This window comes from Leptopilina heterotoma, unplaced genomic scaffold (genome assembly GCF_015476425.1).
Source record: "Leptopilina heterotoma isolate Lh14 unplaced genomic scaffold, ASM1547642v1 Lhet_570, whole genome shotgun sequence".
In the NCBI taxonomy this organism is placed as follows: Eukaryota; Metazoa; Arthropoda; class Insecta; order Hymenoptera; family Figitidae; genus Leptopilina; species Leptopilina heterotoma.
The window spans coordinates 10,038-29,871 of record NW_025111128.1 but is presented as its reverse complement, the minus strand read 5'-3'; the positions used below and the strand labels follow the sequence as shown (position 1 = coordinate 29,871).

General features: G+C 29.0%; 1 protein-coding gene across 2 annotated transcripts in view; it reads left to right on the top strand.

Moving 5' to 3' along the window:
• The window catches only part of LOC122508802 (putative metabolite transport protein HI_1104), a 455,038-nt gene extending 445,986 nt beyond the window's left edge, over positions 1-9,052 (top strand). Inside the window, exon 10 of one of the 2 annotated variants that reach the window (XM_043622357.1) lies at positions 8,100-9,052. In XM_043622357.1, the coding sequence (XP_043478292.1) occupies positions 8,100-8,284 (185 nt within the window). In that variant the 3' untranslated portion in view covers positions 8,285-9,052. The remainder of the gene's footprint in view (positions 1-8,099) is intronic. The other variant, XM_043622358.1, reaches the window with a different exon arrangement.
• The last annotated feature ends 10,782 nt before the right edge of the window (positions 9,053-19,834 follow it).

Sequence of the window (19,834 nt, the reverse complement as noted above, 5' to 3'; positions counted from 1 at the left end):
CCCCAGTAAATAGTATATTAAGCAACAAGAGGAGAAAGGCAGCCATTTCTTTACGGTGATTTTTGTGACACGAGTGGAGGTCGAGGGCGCCGTCGGCTGCTATCAGAAAGCGCCGTTTTTGTGCATGTGGGATAAAAAATTATTTATTTAAACGGTGGCACATTCAGAAAAAGTCTCCCCAGGACAAGTCTCCCCGGGACATCTCTCCCCAGTGAAAAATTGTTTATTAAGACAGTGAAAAACTCAGGACAAGTTTCCCCAAGACAAGTCTTCCCGGGACATCTCTCGCCAGTAAAAATTATTTATTTAAACGGTGGCACATTCAGGACAAGTCTCCCCAGTGGAAAATTGTTTATTAAAACAGTGGCAAATTCAGGACAAGTCTCCCCGGGACATCTCTCCGCAGTAAAACTTTTTTATTAAGGGGGAAGTCTACTGTGACAAAAGAAAAAATTGGCCGATTTTTGCGGATTTTTTTTTCTTACAAAATATGACTTCGACACTAAATTAAATTAAACCGTCCTATATTATAAATTCAAGTATTTGTAAAAAAAAATTTAAGTCGAAATATTCAAAATTGCCGTCGTGGCACTCCTTCAATCGCAATTTCGCTTCCTTTAAGCGCAAAAAAACAAAAAATGGTTGTTATCTACATAGTATCGACTCATGTCTGACGAAGGATTTTGATAATAAAAAATTTTTGCACCGAAAAAAAGAATTCTTGAAATTTTTTTAATTTTTGTTTTACATTTGATTTTATTATTGATTATATCAATTAACCCATTAACGCCTGAAACCTCAGAAATGTTGTGTTTAATTAAAGATTTAATTTCATATACAAAAAATGCTTTATGCAAGTAACTGAAGTGTTTCTTTATGTTTTCGGGGTCGCTCTACAAGATTCCGGGCGCAGATTTTAAATTTATCGCAAAGAAAATTAAATATGGCGAATTTAGTGCATCAAATTGCAAAAAGAATAAAAAATATTTTTTAAATAATTATTTCTTACTGAAAACATATTTTTACACGAATACAAGTGTCACAATTTGGCACAAACTTATTTAACTTTCAAAATATGCAAAAGCGGAAATTAAAAAACAAAATGGCGGCTCCAAAATGGCGCTAATTTGAGGAAAAAATTATTTAATTCTTTTTATGGTGCACCGATATTTACCATGGCTATGAAATCTAACAGAACTCAGTGTTTATATGTTTTTGAGGTCGCTCATGACGAATATATAATCGTATTTTCAAAATTCAAAATGGCAGATACAATATGGCCGACAAATTTTTTTTTATTTACTCGATTTGTTTGAATTTTGTTACTCAGGGGTTTTTGGCGTCACAGATTATGAATTTGCAATTGGATTTTCAAAATTTAAAATGGCGGATCTAATATGGCGGACAAAAATTATTTAAATTTAGTAGATTCGCTTAAAACTTGTTTCACAGGGGTTTTTGAGGTCGCTGATTATGAATCTGCAATTGTATTTTTAAAATACAAAATGACAGATCCAATATGACTGACAAAAATTATTTAAATTTACTAGATACGCTTGAAGATTTCCTATCTGTCATCTCAAATTGTTTCATCAACATTGTCACGTTTTAAGTTTGAAAATATTAAGTCTTATGATAGAGCAGTGTTAAAAGAATTTTTCAAAGCTAAGCCAATTGGATTTGGAACAACAATTTTTAGATTGTGTACTTCTGATGGATTTTCTTTGTATTTTGTCTTATTCTGTCTTATTCTGCCTAATAGATGGTCATCATTTTCAAATTTCAGGCGACTAGAATTGATTAAATAAGTTTTGTCCGCTAAATTGGATCCGCCATTTTGTATTTAGAAAATCCAATTGCAAATTCATAATCTGCGACTCCAAAAACTCCTGGAGTAACAAAATTCAAGCAAATCGAGTAAATTGAAAAAAATTTGTCGGCCATATTGTATCCGACATTTTGAATTTTGTAAATCCGATAGCAGATTCATAATCTGCGACCTCAAAAACCCCTGAGTGACAAAAATTAAGCGAATCGAGTAAATTTTAGAAAAATTTGTCGGACATATTGGATCCGCCATTTTGAATTTTAAAAATCCGATTATATATTCGTCATGAGCGACTTCAAAAACATATAGACACTAAGTTCTGTTAGATTTCATAGCCATGGTAAATATCGGTTCACCATGAAAAGAATTGAAACTTTTTTCCTCAAATTAGTGCCATTTTGTTTTTTAATTTCCGCTTTTGCATATTTTGAAAGTTCAGTAAGTTTGTGCCAAATTGTGACACTTGTATTCGTGTGAAACAAATATTTTCAGTAAAAAATAATTATTTAAAAAAAAATGTTTTTATTTTTTTTGCAATCTGATGCACACAATTCGCTATATTTAATTTTCTTTGCGATAAATTTAAAATCTGAGCACAGAATCTGGTTCAGTGACCCCGAAAACATAAAGAAACACTTCAGTTACTTGCAGGGAGTATTATCAGTATATGAAATTAAATCTTTAATTAAACACAAATTTTCAGAGGTTTCAGGCGTTAATGGGTTAAATAAAAAAAGATATCGACAAAATCCTTCGTCAGACGAGATTCAATACTATGTAGATGACAACCATATTTTGTTTTTTTTGGTTTGGATCACCCAGACGTGAGATTTCATGTACACCGTTTGTGCACCTTATAAAAAAAGGCGAAATTGCGCTTGAAGGAGTGCCACCACGGCAATTTTGAATATTTAGACTTAAAATTTTTTTTATTCCTAATGCACAAAAGTGGCAAATTCAGATAGCAGACGACAGGGAGTAAAAGTCATTCACTTGTTCGACTTATATGAAAATGGCGGCCGTTTTCTCCCATGGGCAAAAATAACGCATGGGATCAGCGGATATGTTTGCACATGGGAGAAAATGGACGCCATTTTCATATGGTGGAACAAATGAGTGACTTTACTCCCTGTCGTCAGCTATCTAAAAGCGCCATTTTTGTGCATGTGGGATAAAAAATATCGTAAGTAACATTGGAATAAAGGCAGCCAATTTGTTTACGATGATTTTTGTGACACGAGTTTTTTACAAATACTTGAATATATAATATAGGATGATTTAATTTAATGTCGAAGTCGTATTTTGATAGAAAAAAAATCCGCAAAAATCGGCCTATTCTTTCCCTTGTCACAGTAGACTTCCTCCTTCATCCTGAATGTGTCACCGTTTTAATAAATAATTTTTACTGGGAAGAGATGTCCCGGGGACACTTATCCTGGGTAGACTTGTCCTGCATTTGTCACTGTTTTAATAAACAATTTTTCACTGGGGAGAGATGTCCCGGGGAGACTTGTCCTGAATTTGCCATTGTTTTAATAAATAATTTTTACTGGGGAGTGATGTCCCGGGGAGACTTGTCCTGAATTTGTCACTGTTTTAATAAACATTTTTTAACTGGGGAGTCATGTCCCGGGGAGACTTGTCCTGGGGAAACTTGTCCTGAATTTGCCACTGTTTTAATGAATATTGTTTATTAGGAGTGATGTCCCGGGGAGACTTGTCCTGAATTTGCCATTGTTTTAATAAATAATTTTTACTGGGGAGAGATGTCCCGGGGAGACTTGTCCTGGGGAGGCTTGTCCTGAATTTGTCACTGTTTTAATAAACAATTTTTCACTGGGGAGAGATGTCCACCCATGGCATTATTTACTTTTAATATTTACATTTGGGGAGACTTATCCTGGGTAGACTTGTCCTGCATTTGTCACTGTTTTAATAAACATTTTTTAACTGGAGAGTGATGTCCCGGGGAGACTTGTCCTGAATTTGTCACTGTTTTAATATACATTTTTTAACTGGGGAGTGATGTCCCGGGGAGACTTGTCCTGAATTTGTCACTGTTTTAATTAACAATTTTTCACTGGAGAGAGATGTTCCGGGGAGACTTGTCCACCCATGGCATTATTTACTTTTAATATTTACATTTGGGGAGATATGTCCCTGGGAAGACTTGTCCTCTGGGAGGAGCTGTCCATGGGAAGACTTGTCAATGGGAAGACTTGCCCTGGGACTCTCTAAATCTGAATCAGCGATAAGTATGCCACTATTTCAGTTAGCGTATATGCGCTGTGAATTAGTGAAATTTCACTAAATAATCAGTGAAACTTCACTGATTAATTAGCGCATATACGCTGTTTTAAAATAGTGGCATACTTATCGCTGAGAATCAGTGAAATTTCGCTGATTCAGATTTAGAGAGGAGGACTTGTCCGGGGGAGACTTTCTGGGTGTGACTTGTCTCATATTCAAACATCAAATAACAAAAACCACTATTATTATATACATATATAACATAACTTATAATTATTTACCATTTGATATTAAATAAAATCGAATTCATCAACAATAGTAATAATCAAATTTTAAATACAGTACCGTCCGAAATTGTCAGTCCACCCATTTTCAAAGGAATGAAAAAAATTTTTTAACATAAAATTCATGAAAACTAAAATTTTTTTTGGTTTATATTTTGAAACACGATAAAATTTTGAAAAGAATAAGACCTCACGGAAGTCATTTGGCCAAAATTTGTAGAAGATATTCTTAAAAATCGTCATATCATATATATCATATCATGTTTTATATATGTTCTAGAATAGTTTTTAGTACAAAAAATTTATTTCAAATTTTTCCAATTTTTTTGTCCAACTTTAACGTTATGCTTATTCCAAATAAAAAATTACAGGTTAATGCCTATAAGTAATTCTTATTCCGTAGAAAATGTCCTTTAAAATAAGCCTAAGATTATTAAAAAGCGTTCATTATTTTAGAAGTTATTCAAATTTTTGTAAAACATTGAAAATAACGATTTTTAAGAATATCTTCTACAAATTTTGGCCAAATGACTTCTGTGAGGTCTTATTGTTTTCAAAATTTTATCGTCTTTTAAAATATAAACCAAAAAAATTTTGAGTTTTCATAAATTTTATGTTAAAAAATTTTTTTCATTCCTTCAAAAATGGATGGACTGACAGTTTTGGCCGGTACTGTACTTACTATTAAGAACGGAATGAACGCACCCTTAAATATTTCACTATACCTTGACCCAAAAATCTCCAGAAATTGTAAAGTTACCTTTAATCGAAATGTCATAACAACGTGAATTGAGATTAGTGTATTTCAATACAAGTTTTTCTAAATAATGTGCTCATTTTATATAATTTCTCCTAAGAAAAAATGGAAGATTTAGACGAATTATTATTCGTCTAAATAGAATAGGATTTGTTTATTACTTTGATTGGTCTAAATCATCCATTTTTCCTTAGCGGGTTGGGATTATATGTTTTATTTTTCAAATATTATTAATTAGATTCTCCATTTTGTTTAACTCAACCAACAAATAAAACATTGCATTTTGAAAATAGGAGGAGTTTATTTTTATTGGCCAGAAGTCTTTTTTTAATCGGTTAAAACTAAATGTAACTTTTTAAAAATTAAATATTTACTCCCTTTTTGCACTGTTGAACCAATGAATAAAAAATTTGCTTTCTTTAAGTAGGAGGAGTTTTAATCTTATTTTTATTGGCTAGAAGTCAATTTTTTGTCAAGGGTTGAGCTTAAATTTTATATATTCGCTTCATATTTTGTTCAACTGAAGCAACAAATAGAAAAATTTCTTTCTTTATGTTGGAGAAATTTGATTATTATTTTCATTGGTGTGAAGCATCCATTTTTTCTTTAGGGTTGGGATTATATGTTTTATTTTTAAAATATTATTCTTTTCTCCATTTTGTTTAACTTAATCAACAAATAGAAAAATTGATTTTGAAAATAGGAGGAGTTTATTATTTTGATTGGTCTAAAGCAACCATTTTTTCTTTGGGGGTTAAGGTTGTATGTTTTATTTTTCAAATATTAATTATTTTCTCCATTTTGTTTAACTTAACCAACAAAAAGAAAAATTGATTTTGAAAATAGTAGGAGATTGTTTCTTATTTTTATTCGGCTAAGCATCAATTTTTTCTTTTGGGGTTGGGATTATGTTTCATTTTTTAAAAATTAAATATTTCCTTCTCCTATTTACAAAAAGCAATGTTTTTATTCGTTGCTCCATTGAAAAAAATTGTAAGAATATTAAAAATTTTAAAAAACATAAAGTTTTATTTTAACTTCTAAAGAGAAAAAGGAGACTTTGGGCCAATAAAAATAAGATTGGTAAAGTATAGATATTACTTTAATATCACTTTACCATTTGCATTTAATTAAATTACAAATTTTATTGTGTAATTGATCTTATTCATATACATAATTAATATTTTTACATTCTTTTACCAAGGTAAATTATTTTTTCCTTTATTTACATCGTTTTCATAAGTAATTATGAAAAATAACCTTGCTATAAAATCTCAATGAAATCTGTGCACATTTTAGTTAATTATTAATTATTCAAAGCTTTCTTTGTAAAAATCTTTCCATAATTTCATTCTCCAAATGTTCCTTTTCAATTTCCAATCGTTTTTCTCATCAAATTCTGTCTTTTAACAGAATTATAAAGCCATTTACCAAATGTTTTCCAAATGTATACCCACGTTGGGAGACATTTGGTAGCACAAATCAAAGTTAGTGAAATTCATGGACTTGAAGTGCATAAATTTGTCCCAGTTCTGAACACACTTTGAGTGCATTATTCTCATGCACTTTAACCTCAAAGTGTGTAACTTCAATATAATTTGAAGTGCATAAAATATAAAATGCATAAGAATTACACACTTTGACGTCAAAGTGCATGAGAATAATGCACTTTAAGGTGTGTTCAGAACTGGGACAATCAAAGTGCATGAATTTTACTCACATTAATTTAGAGTACGCTTAATTCATATATAAAATATACTTTACTTAAAATTTTAATCTTATGGAAAATTCTTGAAAAACCCTTTCCTTACATGGGGCCCCCTGTCAAGTAAATTCGGCCCTGCTCGGACGTAAAAGTTTATTCAATATTTGATAAGGTTTTATTCAATATATTTATTTCTCTTTCTGACATTTATTATTATTATTTATTTATACACCCGTCTTAAGCCTACAATCTTAGCTTTACAAGTGTTTTTACAACTGTAGAAATTTTTCTTACAAACATTCTTAATACTTAAATACTCAATTTTTGCGCCTACAGAGCGACTTGAAAATTAGGAGTACTCGCATTTGCCTGGACCACCCGTTTAATGGGTTTTCTCACCAGTGGAGAGGGAAACTGTAGAAATTGTTTAAATTTGTTTCAATTTGAGAGGAATAATTTCAATCAAAGAAGAAAGATTAAAATTCATCTTTTAGTTAAAAAACTTTTAAATATAAACAAAAATTCCTCTTTTTTGTAGATGAATATTCGTATAATGAAAATAAAATGTAAAAATAATTGTTAAGCGGAATTTTCTTCTCACTTTGAGATTTTATTTTTTTCGGTGTACAATCGGTTTATCGACAGTCGAGTTCTAATGGTGTGTACCGGACAATAATCGACAGTGCACATCATTATACCTCGACGTCAAACCTCCCGCTCAAATTATCTCACGTGCCGGAAAAATCCCAGGCCAAATGGTTGCGAACCAAGTACCCTTGGTCGTACAGCGTCCGCCGAGCGAGGCACCCATCCGACCGAGCTAATCTGTCGGTCTCTCACATTTAGTGAATTAAATTTGCAAAATTAGGTCATTTTCCAGGTGAACTTTAAAATAATCTTTCATTTAATATTTCTTATAAATTATTTTTTTTATTAGTGTATAATAATAAACTAAGTCATTCTTAATAAATTCTAATTATTTTTTTTCATAGTAAATTATGTGTTTTCTTTAATATTCCCCAATAGATGAAAAAGTGACAGTTTTTACGACTTCATATACTTTAGGTGCTTATTTTGCAATAAATATTAAAAATATTTTAAAAATTCTTTTTGTTCACCTTTTGTTCCTGCAAAATATTATAATTTTTTAAAATTATTCGGCAACATATAATAATGAAGCAATATAATAATGAAATATAAGCAATATATAATGAAATGACTCCACAATATATTTTAATTTCGAAGAATTTAAAAACAGCGAAAACTATTTTTCAGGTTCATTGATGTTTTTATTCACAATGTTTTTCATGGACGGTCCCGTGAAAGACGATAAAACAATCGACACTGCAGAATCGGGTCACGATAACAGAACATACATTGACGATGAGGGTAAAGCATCAACTTTAGAATTACCACGATTACCAGCAAGGATACCCGATCCAGATCATTCAAGATTGTAAAATATAAAAGAAAAGTTATTTTAATATCCAAAGAAATATCACTGTGATTATTATAATTGCAATGAGAGTATATAAAAAAGGAGTCTGTTAATAAAGTTCTATTACGACAAAAAGAGATAACTGCAAAAAAAGAAGTAGTAAATAAAAATGAAGAAAAAGAAGAAAAAACATTAGTAGTTCTAGTTCTACATTCACAGCATCTGAAGAAGCTGGATCAAAATACCCGCGGGGAAAAGATTTGAAAAATCTCTTTTGGTGTGTTAAAACCTACAGAAAAGTTATTTTTAAAGTTTGCGACTTGGAAAAAAATCTCTCTTTAACAAAAAAAGAAGTGTGCGTGACTGTATAATCAAATTTCATGAACGACTTTTCTTTATGTATTTTTAAAAAGTATTTAAGATTATGAATATTTTATAATATATATTATAAGACTTAGACTTTATAAATTTTTCTCTTTAATAGAAATTAAATCTCCTTCTTAATAAAAAGAATTTCCAACCAATTTTTTCTTTCTAATAAAGTTCGGAATGTAAATTAAATTCAATCTTTTGCGAAAGTCTCTGAAATAAAGAGATCTTATTAAATTTTGATTAATTTTTCTCCCTTTTATTAACTCAATTTTCTCGTACCGCTGGTTGATTCTCTTTATTCGAACTTTTTCTATTATTATTAGATTTATATTCTGAAAGTATTATAATTCAGGGAAATTATAATATTTAGAGATTAAAAATAGTTTAAAAGAAAAATATATTCGAACAACTAATTTTATAAATATTACTTAACCCTTTAACGCCCAAATGTGTTGATTTTTAATTTCAGTTTCAAGCTTATAATATTAAAAGAAAAAAATTATTAAAAATTCTACAAGGACATGTCCATGTTTTTTGGGTCGCTCTTTCGAATGGCAAAGTCAAAATTTCCAAAAAGTGACGTTTAACCCTTATTTTTTTCAAAAATACTCAAAAAATATAAAATTTTGGGAAGTAATTTTTCTTAAAATCCAATTTTAGTTGTGATATTGATTTTTTCAAGTCATCTAAAGTTTAAAAAACGAATTCCCGATAGTTTTAGTTTAAAAATATGCTTTGCGTTTAAAGATTTTTGGTATTTTTTTATTTAAAATGGCGGCTGAAATTAAAAAATTTTCAAAAATTTAACACAGGATGGATACAATTTTTAAAAGTTCTTGAAATCGCTTGAAATTTGTTACTCGGAGGTTTTCGGATTCGCTAATTACGAATTTGAAGTCAGATTTAAAAAATTAAAATTGGCGGATTCAATATGGCGCACCACAAAATTAAAAATGCAATGTATTCGCTTAAAATTTGTTACTAGGGAGTTTTTGGGCTTGCTGATTACGCATCTAAAGACATATTTTAAAAATTCATAATACAATGATATTTTTTCTAAGGCAAATCATGATTTTGATTCCTTTTTAAAGGGACATGAGCAGTTGTAAAATCCCATTGAAATATGCCTATTTTTAGGAACCATTTTCTTATTTCCAAATAATTTTTTATCACACACTTTTTTTCTGCTGATTTTATATACAAAGGACTAAATTCTGATCGTTCGATTATGCCAAATATTTATTTTTGAATTTTCTGTGCGATTTTGAAAAAACAATTACCCGTTTTCATGGTCTTTTTGGTTAAATAATCAAATAACTTTAAATATACTAATTATTTGTCCATTGTATATCAAATCAGCAGAGAAAAAGTTTGATGAAAAATAATCAGAGCTGAGAAAATGGTACATAAAGATAGGCATATTTCAAAGAGATTTGACAACTGCTCATGCCCTGTTAAATATTCTAACATACGATAACGTCTTTGTAGCCAATAGGATAAAGTTTTAATTTTATCATCAGCTATATTAAATCTGTCATTTTGAATTTTTAAAATCTGATTTCAGATTCATAATCAGCGACCCCGAAAACCCCCGAGTAACAAATTTGAAGCCAATATATGAAGTTTCAATATTGTCGTCCGCCATATTAAATCCACCATTTTGAATGTTTTTAATTTGATTCCAGATTCGTAATCAGCGACCCTAAAAACCCCCGAGTAAGAAATCTTAAGCGAATACGATGGATTTTTAAGTTTGTCGTCCGCCATATTGGATCCGCCATTTTGAATTTTTTAAATATGACTTCAGATTCGTAATCAGCAACCCCAAAAAAGTCCGTGTAACAAATTTGAAGCGATTTCAAGAACTTTTGAAAATTGTATCCATCCTATGTTAAATTTCGGAAAATTTTTTACTTTAAGGCGCCATTCTAAATAAAAAAATACCAAAAATCTTAAAACGCAAAGCATATCTTTAAACTAAAACTATCGGGAACACGTTTTTTAAACTTTAGATGACTTGGAAAAATCGATATCACAACTAAAATTGGATTTGAAAAAAAATTGGTTCCCAAAATCTTGTATCTTTTAGTATTTTTGAAAAAATAAGGGGTAAACGTCAATTTTTGGAAATTTTGACCTTACCATTCGAAAAAGCGACCCCAAAAACGTAGGGATATGTCCTTGTAGAATTTTAAATAATTTTTTTCTTTCAATATTATGAGCTTGAAACTAAAGTTAAAAATCAGTACATTTGGGCGTTAAAGGGTTAAGGAAAAGAATTGTTATACTAAAAAAAACAGGTGAACAATTTATTGTTAACAAAATGAAATTGAAAAAAATTATTTTATTTAAAATTTAAATTGAAATTATATTGAAATTTTATTTTAAAAGTATGTAAATAATATGTAATTTGATTTAAAAAATTATTTAACTCAAAAGCATAAATTTCTGATTGAAATAATAATTATTTGATTAAAACAAAAATTTGATTTCAATAAAAATTATTATTTGACCCGAAAAAAATAAATTGATATAAAAATATTTTTTTGACTCGAATAATAATTATTAGACTCAAACATCAACTATTCGTCTTAAAAAATAATTATTTGACTTAAAAAATAATTATTTGACTCAAACAATAACTATTCGACTTGAATAATAATTATTTGACTCCAACAATAATTACTTGATTTTAATAAAATTATTTGACTTGAACAAACATTTTTTGACTTAAATTACAATTATTTTATACACAAAGACAATTTTTTGACTCAACTAATAATTATTAATCTAAAAAATTATTATTTGATTTAAATCAAATAATAATTTTCAAATAGTTAATTGTTTAACAATTACTAGTCTAGTTAAAAAAATTTTTTTTTTTCAAATTCTGATATTACATATTAGTCTAAAAAATGATTATTTGTACTTAATAATGATTGTTTGACTCAAACATTGTAAATTGAATCAAAATTTAATTCAATTGACTTAAAAGATAATTTTTTTACAAAAATTATAATTATTAGACTAAAAGCAATAATTGTTTAACTACAATAATAATTATTTAACTCGAATAATAATTATTTGTTTCAACTAATAATTATTTGCTTTGTAGAATATTCACATATGACATATAAATTATTTGACTCGAATAATTTTATAATAATAATTTATAATAATATTTATTTTTTAATAAGTTTATACTAATTTAACAAAATATAATTATTTGACTCAAGAAAATATTCACTCAAATAAAAAATATTTTGCTAAAATAATAACTACTCTTAAAATAATGTCATGATAAAAAATAAAAACTGTGTGACAATTTTAGTAAAATATAGAATATATTTTTACCGATTTTGACAGTTTTAAATTTGTAAAGAAAATTTTACAAAATAATTCTATCTGTAATAGTAAATAAATGTAGATTTATCTCAAATTATTATGTATTTTACATATACCTAACTATATTTTTAAGACAAAATAAAGATTTGAAGTAAAAAAAATTCGATATAGTTTAATTTTTATTTGAAACATTATTTTCTTTCACTTTTTCTAAATATTTTAATTGATATACACGGAAAAAAAAGTTCACGAATCTCTCGTGAACTAGTATATCACTTTTGGATGGGACACAAAATTTCAAAATTTTCATTCACTTTTGATTAGAAATGGCGAACGTCAACGAAAAACTGAAACAAAGTTAATGAATTTTTGATGAACTGTTAATGAAGAGTAGTTCGTCAAAAGTAGAGGTACCAGTTCACGAAAAAATCGTGAACTCGCGAGTGTCAGTAGTATGCGCAGTTCGTAATGCGCATCAAATATGGCTGATCAAGCATTCATCATTCAGTCGGTGTCATCGGTGTTTACATTCGGGAAAATTCTTTGATGAAAGTTATTATTTAGAATCAGTGTTTTTTATTACTTAGTGAATATTTTTGTTTGCTAATTTCCTTTGTGAAACAAATAATTCATAAAATGAATTAAAAGTTACGATAAGGGACTTTTTCTACTTTGCACGGTCCTGAGTTTTACAGCAGACAAAGCTAATCGTTTCGTTTGTCGAAGGACAGTGTATCTAGATTTAGCCGTGGCGGTTAGTTGTTAAAAATATTATGTTATAGGGTATAGGTACTAGGTTCGAATCCCGTGAAGCGAATTACGAATTTTAATGGCGATAAAATTGTGTATTCTGTGTAGTTGGATGCGTAATAGGCGTCAAGTTATCAAATAAAGTGAAATACTATAAAAAAGTAGTGTCTGGAAACTATTTTTTCTTGTGTTTAGCATTTTTTAAAAGTTCACGAATTTTTCGTTAACTTTGACGAAAAGTTCGGAAACCGTACTATGTTTCTAGTGAAGGAGTTGATGAAATTTTGACGAACTGTGTTTGTTGATTTTCAAGAATTTTGTGTCCCATCCAAAAGTGATATACTAGTTCACGAGAGATTCGTGAACTTTTTTTTTCCGTGTAATAATAGTATTCTAATATTATTAGTGTTAAAAATATTTCTTATAGTAGGGTAGTAGCACCAGTGATAGAACATTTAAGGAAATGTATACCTTTGATAAGTTTTACTTTTAAGGTATTAGTCGCGCAGCTGGCTCTGGCTAAAAGTTTACCGGGCCGCTTACAAGAGTGGGGCAGTCAGAGTGAGAAAGACAGTTTAACTCCCCACTCTATTCGTTCGTATAAAAGTTCATGTAATTTAACTATTTTTTTACCTTTTTGTCAATATATTTATAGTTTGGTGCGGTCAAAAAATGTCATGTTTTTTTATTCATTTGTTTCATCTAATTTGAATACTTTGGTAGTTTTATTTCAAAATCTGACGATTAGTTATCATATAAATAATTGAGGTGACGGATTCTAAAAGGGGATACGCGTGGATTCACGCGTTTAAGTTTTGTACACTAGGTCCATTTTTAAAACTATTACAAATTGCAATTTGAATTACTGAAGTTTGTAGAGAATGAAAATGCGCATCTTTTTTCTTTAAGAAATAAATTTATATCTTTTTTAGTTTATGAAATAATGAGAAAAAACTAAATTTTTGAAAACCAAAAAATTTTAATGTTTTACGTCTTCAACTCGTGATGGCGTTTTTGATTTTTCATATTTTGTAATCAAACAAAAACGAACTTACAGATTAAGACTTTCTGAAACCAACTATACTTTTGAAACTACAAAATCTTAATTAATAAAAAGTTTATTAATTTTTTCGAAAGACGTTGCAAAAAATGTGTTTTTCCAACTTTCAACGCTTCGTTTATCGAGGAAATTTCAAGGTACAAAAAACTTCCAGTGACAAAGTTTTTCATTACTATACGGACAAGTTTTCTGTAAAATTTTATTAACATGATATGAATGCTTACAAAGTTATAAATGTTTAAAGAGTATGGTGCGTCAGATTTCTCGCGCCTCGAACACATTGAGTCCCAAGGTGTGCGTTTGTAACAGATTAAGACTATTTTAGTTTATTCATTTGTTTACTTAAAAAAATACAATTTTTAATGAAGTCACAGATAACTTTTTGGAATCGCAGTTTAGTTAAAAACGATTATTTTTTATTAAAAAGTAACTAATAATAATTAGCCAAAATCGTCTGAAGATAGTTAAAATTGACTGACATATAAATAATTAATGCATAGTTATTTTGATATAAATTTAATGTTAATTAAACTAATAATTGTTGATTAAGAATAATAAAAATATTATTATTTTAAATATTGACTAGTTTTTTGCTATCAAAGTAATTATTTTTAAATAATATTTAACTATGAGATTATGACGATTCGTCTAACTTTATAGAAAAGTAGCATTAGTTTATTTATTTTAACATGTGTTCCTAAGTAAAAAACATAAGAAATATATTACATTCTCATCACATGAGAAGGTATTAGTTTTGGTCGAATTTTGACTTTTGCTAATTTTATGAAATCTTTACGTTTTGAGGTGCCCTGAGTCCAAAAAACATGGTCCGGCGAGTGCGTCTGTCTGTGTGTCTGTCTGTCTGTCCGTCTGTAGACGGTAATATGTTGTTCCCACGATAACTTTTGAAAAACTTATCGGATCGATTTTAAATTCAACACACTTAAAGTTGGTGTAAAAATGAAGGCTAAGTTCGTTAACCAGCCATTTTCGTTAAAAACTACAAAAACTACGGTAGTTTCGAAATTTTAAAAAATCAATTTTTTCAAATTTCAGAATTTTTAACTTTATTTTATTTTAGATTAGAAAAATACAAACAACTTTTCTCTATAACATTTTTTCATAAAAACTCAATTTTCGAAGTTATAGTCTCTTAAATGGTCAAAAAAACTTTAAAAATCCTAAAATAACACTAAAAATCTAATTTTTTTAAAGGAATAAAAATCAGTCAATTGATTTTGACATATTCTCACCCTAAAATACTTGAAAAACATACTTGAACACAAAAAACTCGTAATTTCCAGAAAAATCACTCTCTATATATATTTTTTGTGCACTTTTTTGATAAAAAATCAATATTCCGACTTCATTATCTCCGACGTTCTTGCATATGCGATTTTGCTACCACAGACTTTTTTTCTCGGCTTTGCATCAGCTACAACTTTACTGTTGACAACTTTTTGCCCAACGCAAAACTTTTCGAGTTATTTTTTAAAAACTGTCAAAAAACTAAATTTTTTACATTCTCATCACATGAGAAGGTATTAGTTTTGGTCGAATTTTGACTTTTGCTAATTTTACGAAATCTTTACGTTTTGAGGTGCCCTGAGTCCGAAAAACATGGTCCGGCGAGTGCGTCTGTCTGTGTGTCTGTCTGTCTGTCCGTCTGTAGACGGTAATATGTTGTTCCCACGATAACTTTTAAAAAACTTATCGGATCGATTTTAAATTCAACACACTTAAAGTTGGTGTAAAAATGAAGGCTAAGTTCGTTAACCAGCCATTTTCGTTAAAAACTACAAAAACTACGGTAGTTTCAAAATTTTGAAAAATCAATTTTTTCAAATTTCAGAATTTTTAACTTTATTTTATTTTAGATTAGAAAAATACAAACAACTTTTCTCTATAACATTTTTTCATAAAAACTCAATTTTCGAAGTTATAGTCTCTTAAATGGTCAAAAAAAACTTTAAAAATCCTAAAATAACACTAAAAATCGAATTTTTTTAAAGGAATAAAAATCAGTCAATTGATTTTGACATATTCTCACCCTAAAATACTTGAAAAACATACTTGAACACAAAAAACTCGTAATTTCCAGAAAAATCACTCTCTATATATATTTTTTGTGCACTTTTTTGATAAAAAATCAATATTCCGACTTCATTATCTCCGACGTTCTTGCATATGCGATTTTGCTACCACAGAATTTTTTTCTCGGCTTTGCATCAGCTACAACTTTACTGTTGACAACTTTTTGCCCAACGCAAAACTTTTCGAGTTATTTTTTAAAAACTGTCAAAAAACTAAATTTTTTACATTCTCATCACATGAGAAGGTATTAGTTTTGGTCGAATTTTGACTTTTGCTAATTTTACGAAATCTTTACGTTTTGAGGTGCCCTGAGTCCGAAATACATGGTCCGGCGAGTGCGTCTGTCTGTGTGTCTGTCTGTCTGTCCGTCTGTAGACGGTAATATGTTGTTCCCACGATAACTTTTGAAAAACTTATCGGATCGATTTTAAATTCAACACACTTAAAGTTGGTGTAAAAATGAAGGCTAAGTTCGTTAACCAGCCATTTTCGTTAAAAACTACAAAAACTACGGTAGTTTCAAAATTTTGAAAAATCAATTTTTTCAAATTTCAGAACTTTTAACTTTATTTTATTTTAGATTAGAAAAATACAAACAACTTTTCTTTATAACATTTTTTCATAAAAACTCAATTTTCGAAGTTATAGTCTCTTAAATGGTCAAAAAAAACTTTAAAAATCCTAAAATAACACTAAAAATCGAATTTTTTTAAAGGAATAAAAATCAGTCAATTGATTTTGACATATTCTCACCCTAAAATACTTGAAAAACATACTTGAACACAAAAAACTCGTAATTTCCAGAAAAATCACTCTCTATATATATTTTTTGTGCACTTTTTTGATAAAAAATCAATATTCCGACTTCATTATCTCCGACGTTCTTGCATATGCGATTTTGCTACCACAGACTTTTTTTCTCGGCTTTGCATCAGCTACAACTTTACTGTTGACAACTTTTTGCCCAACGCAAAACTTTTCGAGTTATTTTTTAAAAACTGTCAAAAAACTAAATTTTTTACATTCTCATCACATGAGAAGGTATTAGTTTTGGTCGAATTTTGACTTTTGCTAATTTTACGAAATCTTTACGTTTTGAGGTGCCCTGAGTCCGAAAAACATGGTCCAGCGAGTGCGTCTGTCTGTGTGTCTGTCTGTCTGTCCGTCTGTAGACGGTAATATGTTGTTCCCACGATAACTTTTGAAAAACTTATCGGATCGATTTTAAATTCAACACACTTAAAGTTGGTGTAAAAATGAAGGCTAAGTTCGTTAACCAGCCATTTTCGTTAAAAACTACAAAAACTACGGTAGTTTCAAAATTTTGAAAAATCAATTTTTTCAAATTTCAGATTTTTTAACTTTATTTTATTTTAGATTAGAAAAATACAAACAACTTTTCTCTATAACATTTTTTCATAAAAACTCAATTTTCGAAGTTATAGTCTCTTAAATGGTCAAAAAAAACTTTAAAAATCCTAAAATAACACTAAAAATCGAATTTTTTTAAAGGAATAAAAATCAGTCAATTGATTTTGACATATTCTCACCCTAAAATACTTGAAAAACATACTTGAACACAAAAAACTCGTAATTTCCAGAAAAATCACTCTCTATATATATTTTTTGTGCACTTTTTTGATAAAAAATCAATATTCCGACTTCATTATCTCCGACGTTCTTGCATATGCGATTTTGCTACCACAGACTTTTTTTCTCGGCTTTGCATCAGCTACAACTTTACTGTTGACAACTTTTTGCCCAACGCAAAACTTTTCGAGTTATTTTTTAAAAACTGTCAAAAAACTAAATTTTTTACATTCTCATCACATGAGAAGGTATTAGTTTTGGTCGAATTTTGACTTTTGCTAATTTTACGAAATCTTTACGTTTTGAGGTGCCCTGAGTCCGAAAAACATGGTCCGGCGAGTGCGTCTGTCTGTGTGTCTGTCTGTCTGTCCGTCTGTAGACGGTAATATGTTGTTCCCACGATAACTTTTGAAAAACTTATCGGATCGATTTTAAATTCAACACACTTAAAGTTGGTGTAAAAATGAAGGCTAAGTTCGTTAACCAGCCATTTTCGTTAAAAACTACAAAAACTACGGTAGTTTCAAAATTTTGAAAAATCAATTTTTTCAAATTTCAGAATTTTTAACTTTATTTTATTTTAGATTAGAAAAATACAAACAACTTTTCTCTATAACATTTTTTCATAAAAACTTAATTTTCGAAGTTATAGTCTCTTAAATGGTCAAAAAATACTTTAAAAATCCTAAAATAACACTAAAAATCGAATTTTTTAAAGGAATAAAAATCAGTCAATTGATTTTGACATATTCTCACCCTAAAATACTTGAAAAACATACTTGAACACAAAAAACTCGTAATTTTCAGAAAAATCACTCTCTATATATATTTTTTGTGCACTTTTTTGATAAAAAATCAATATTCCGACTTCATTATCTCCGACGTTCTTGCATATGCGATTTTGCTACCACAGAATTTTTTTCTCGGCTTTGCATCAGCTACAACTTTACTGTTGACAACTTTTTGCCCAACGCAAAACTTTTCGAGTTATTTTTTAAAAACTGTCAAAAAACTAAATTTTTTACATTCTCATCACATGAGAAGGTATTAGTTTTGGTCGAATTTTGACTTTTGCTAATTTTACGAAATCTTTACGTTTTGAGGTGCCCTGAGTCCGAAATACATGGTCCGGCAAGTGCGTCTGTCTGTGTGTCTGTCTGTCTGTCCGTCTGTAGACGGTAATATGTTGTTCCCACGATAACTTTTGAAAAACTTATCGGATCGATTTTAAATTCAACACACTTAAAGTTGGTGTAAAAATGAAGGCTAAGTTCGTTAACCAGCCATTTTCGTTAAAAACTACAAAAACTACGGTAGTTTCAAAATTTTGAAAAATTAATTTTTTAAAATTTCAGAACTTTTAACTTTATTTTATTTTAGATTAGAAAAATACAAACAACTTTTCTCTATAACATTTTTTCATAAAAACTCAATTTTCGAAGTTATAGTCTCTTAAATGGTCAAAAAAAACTTTAAAAATCCTAAAATAACACTAAAAATCGAATTTTTTTAAAGGAATAAAAATCAGTCAATTGATTTTGACATATTCTCACCCTAAAATACTTGAAAAACATACTTGAACACAAAAAACTCGTAATTTCCAGAAAAATCACTCTCTATATATATTTTTTGTGCACTTTTTTGATAAAAAATCAATATTCCGACTTCATTATCTCCGACGTTCTTGCATATGCGATTTTGCTACCACAGACTTTTTTTCTCGGCTTTGCATCAGCTACAACTTTACTGTTGACAACTTTTTGCCCAACGCAAAACTTTTCGAGTTATTTTTTAAAAACTGTCAAAAAACTAAATTTTTTACATTCTCATCACATGAGAAGGTATTAGTTTTGGTCGAATTTTGACTTTTGCTAATTTTACGAAATCTTTACGTTTTGAGGTGCCCTGAGTCCGAAAAACATGGTCCGGCGAGTGCGTCTGTCTGTGTGTCTGTCTGTCTGTCCGTCTGTAGACGGTAATATGTTGTTCCCACGATAACTTTTGAAAAACTTATCGGATCGATTTTAAATTCAACACACTTAAAGTTGGTGTAAAAATGAAGGCTAAGTTCGTTAACCAGCCATTTTCGTTAAAAACTACAAAAACTACGGTAGTTTCAAAATTTTGAAAAATCCATTTTTTCAAATTTCAGATTTTTTAACTTTATTTTATTTTAGATTAGAAAAATACAAACAACTTTTCTCTATAACATTTTTTCATAAAAACTCAATTTTCGAAGTTATAGTCTCTTAAATGGTCAAAAAAAACTTTAAAAATCCTAAAATAACACTAAAAATCGAATTTTTTTAAAGGAATAAAAATCAGTCAATTGATTTTGACATATTCTCACCCTAAAATACT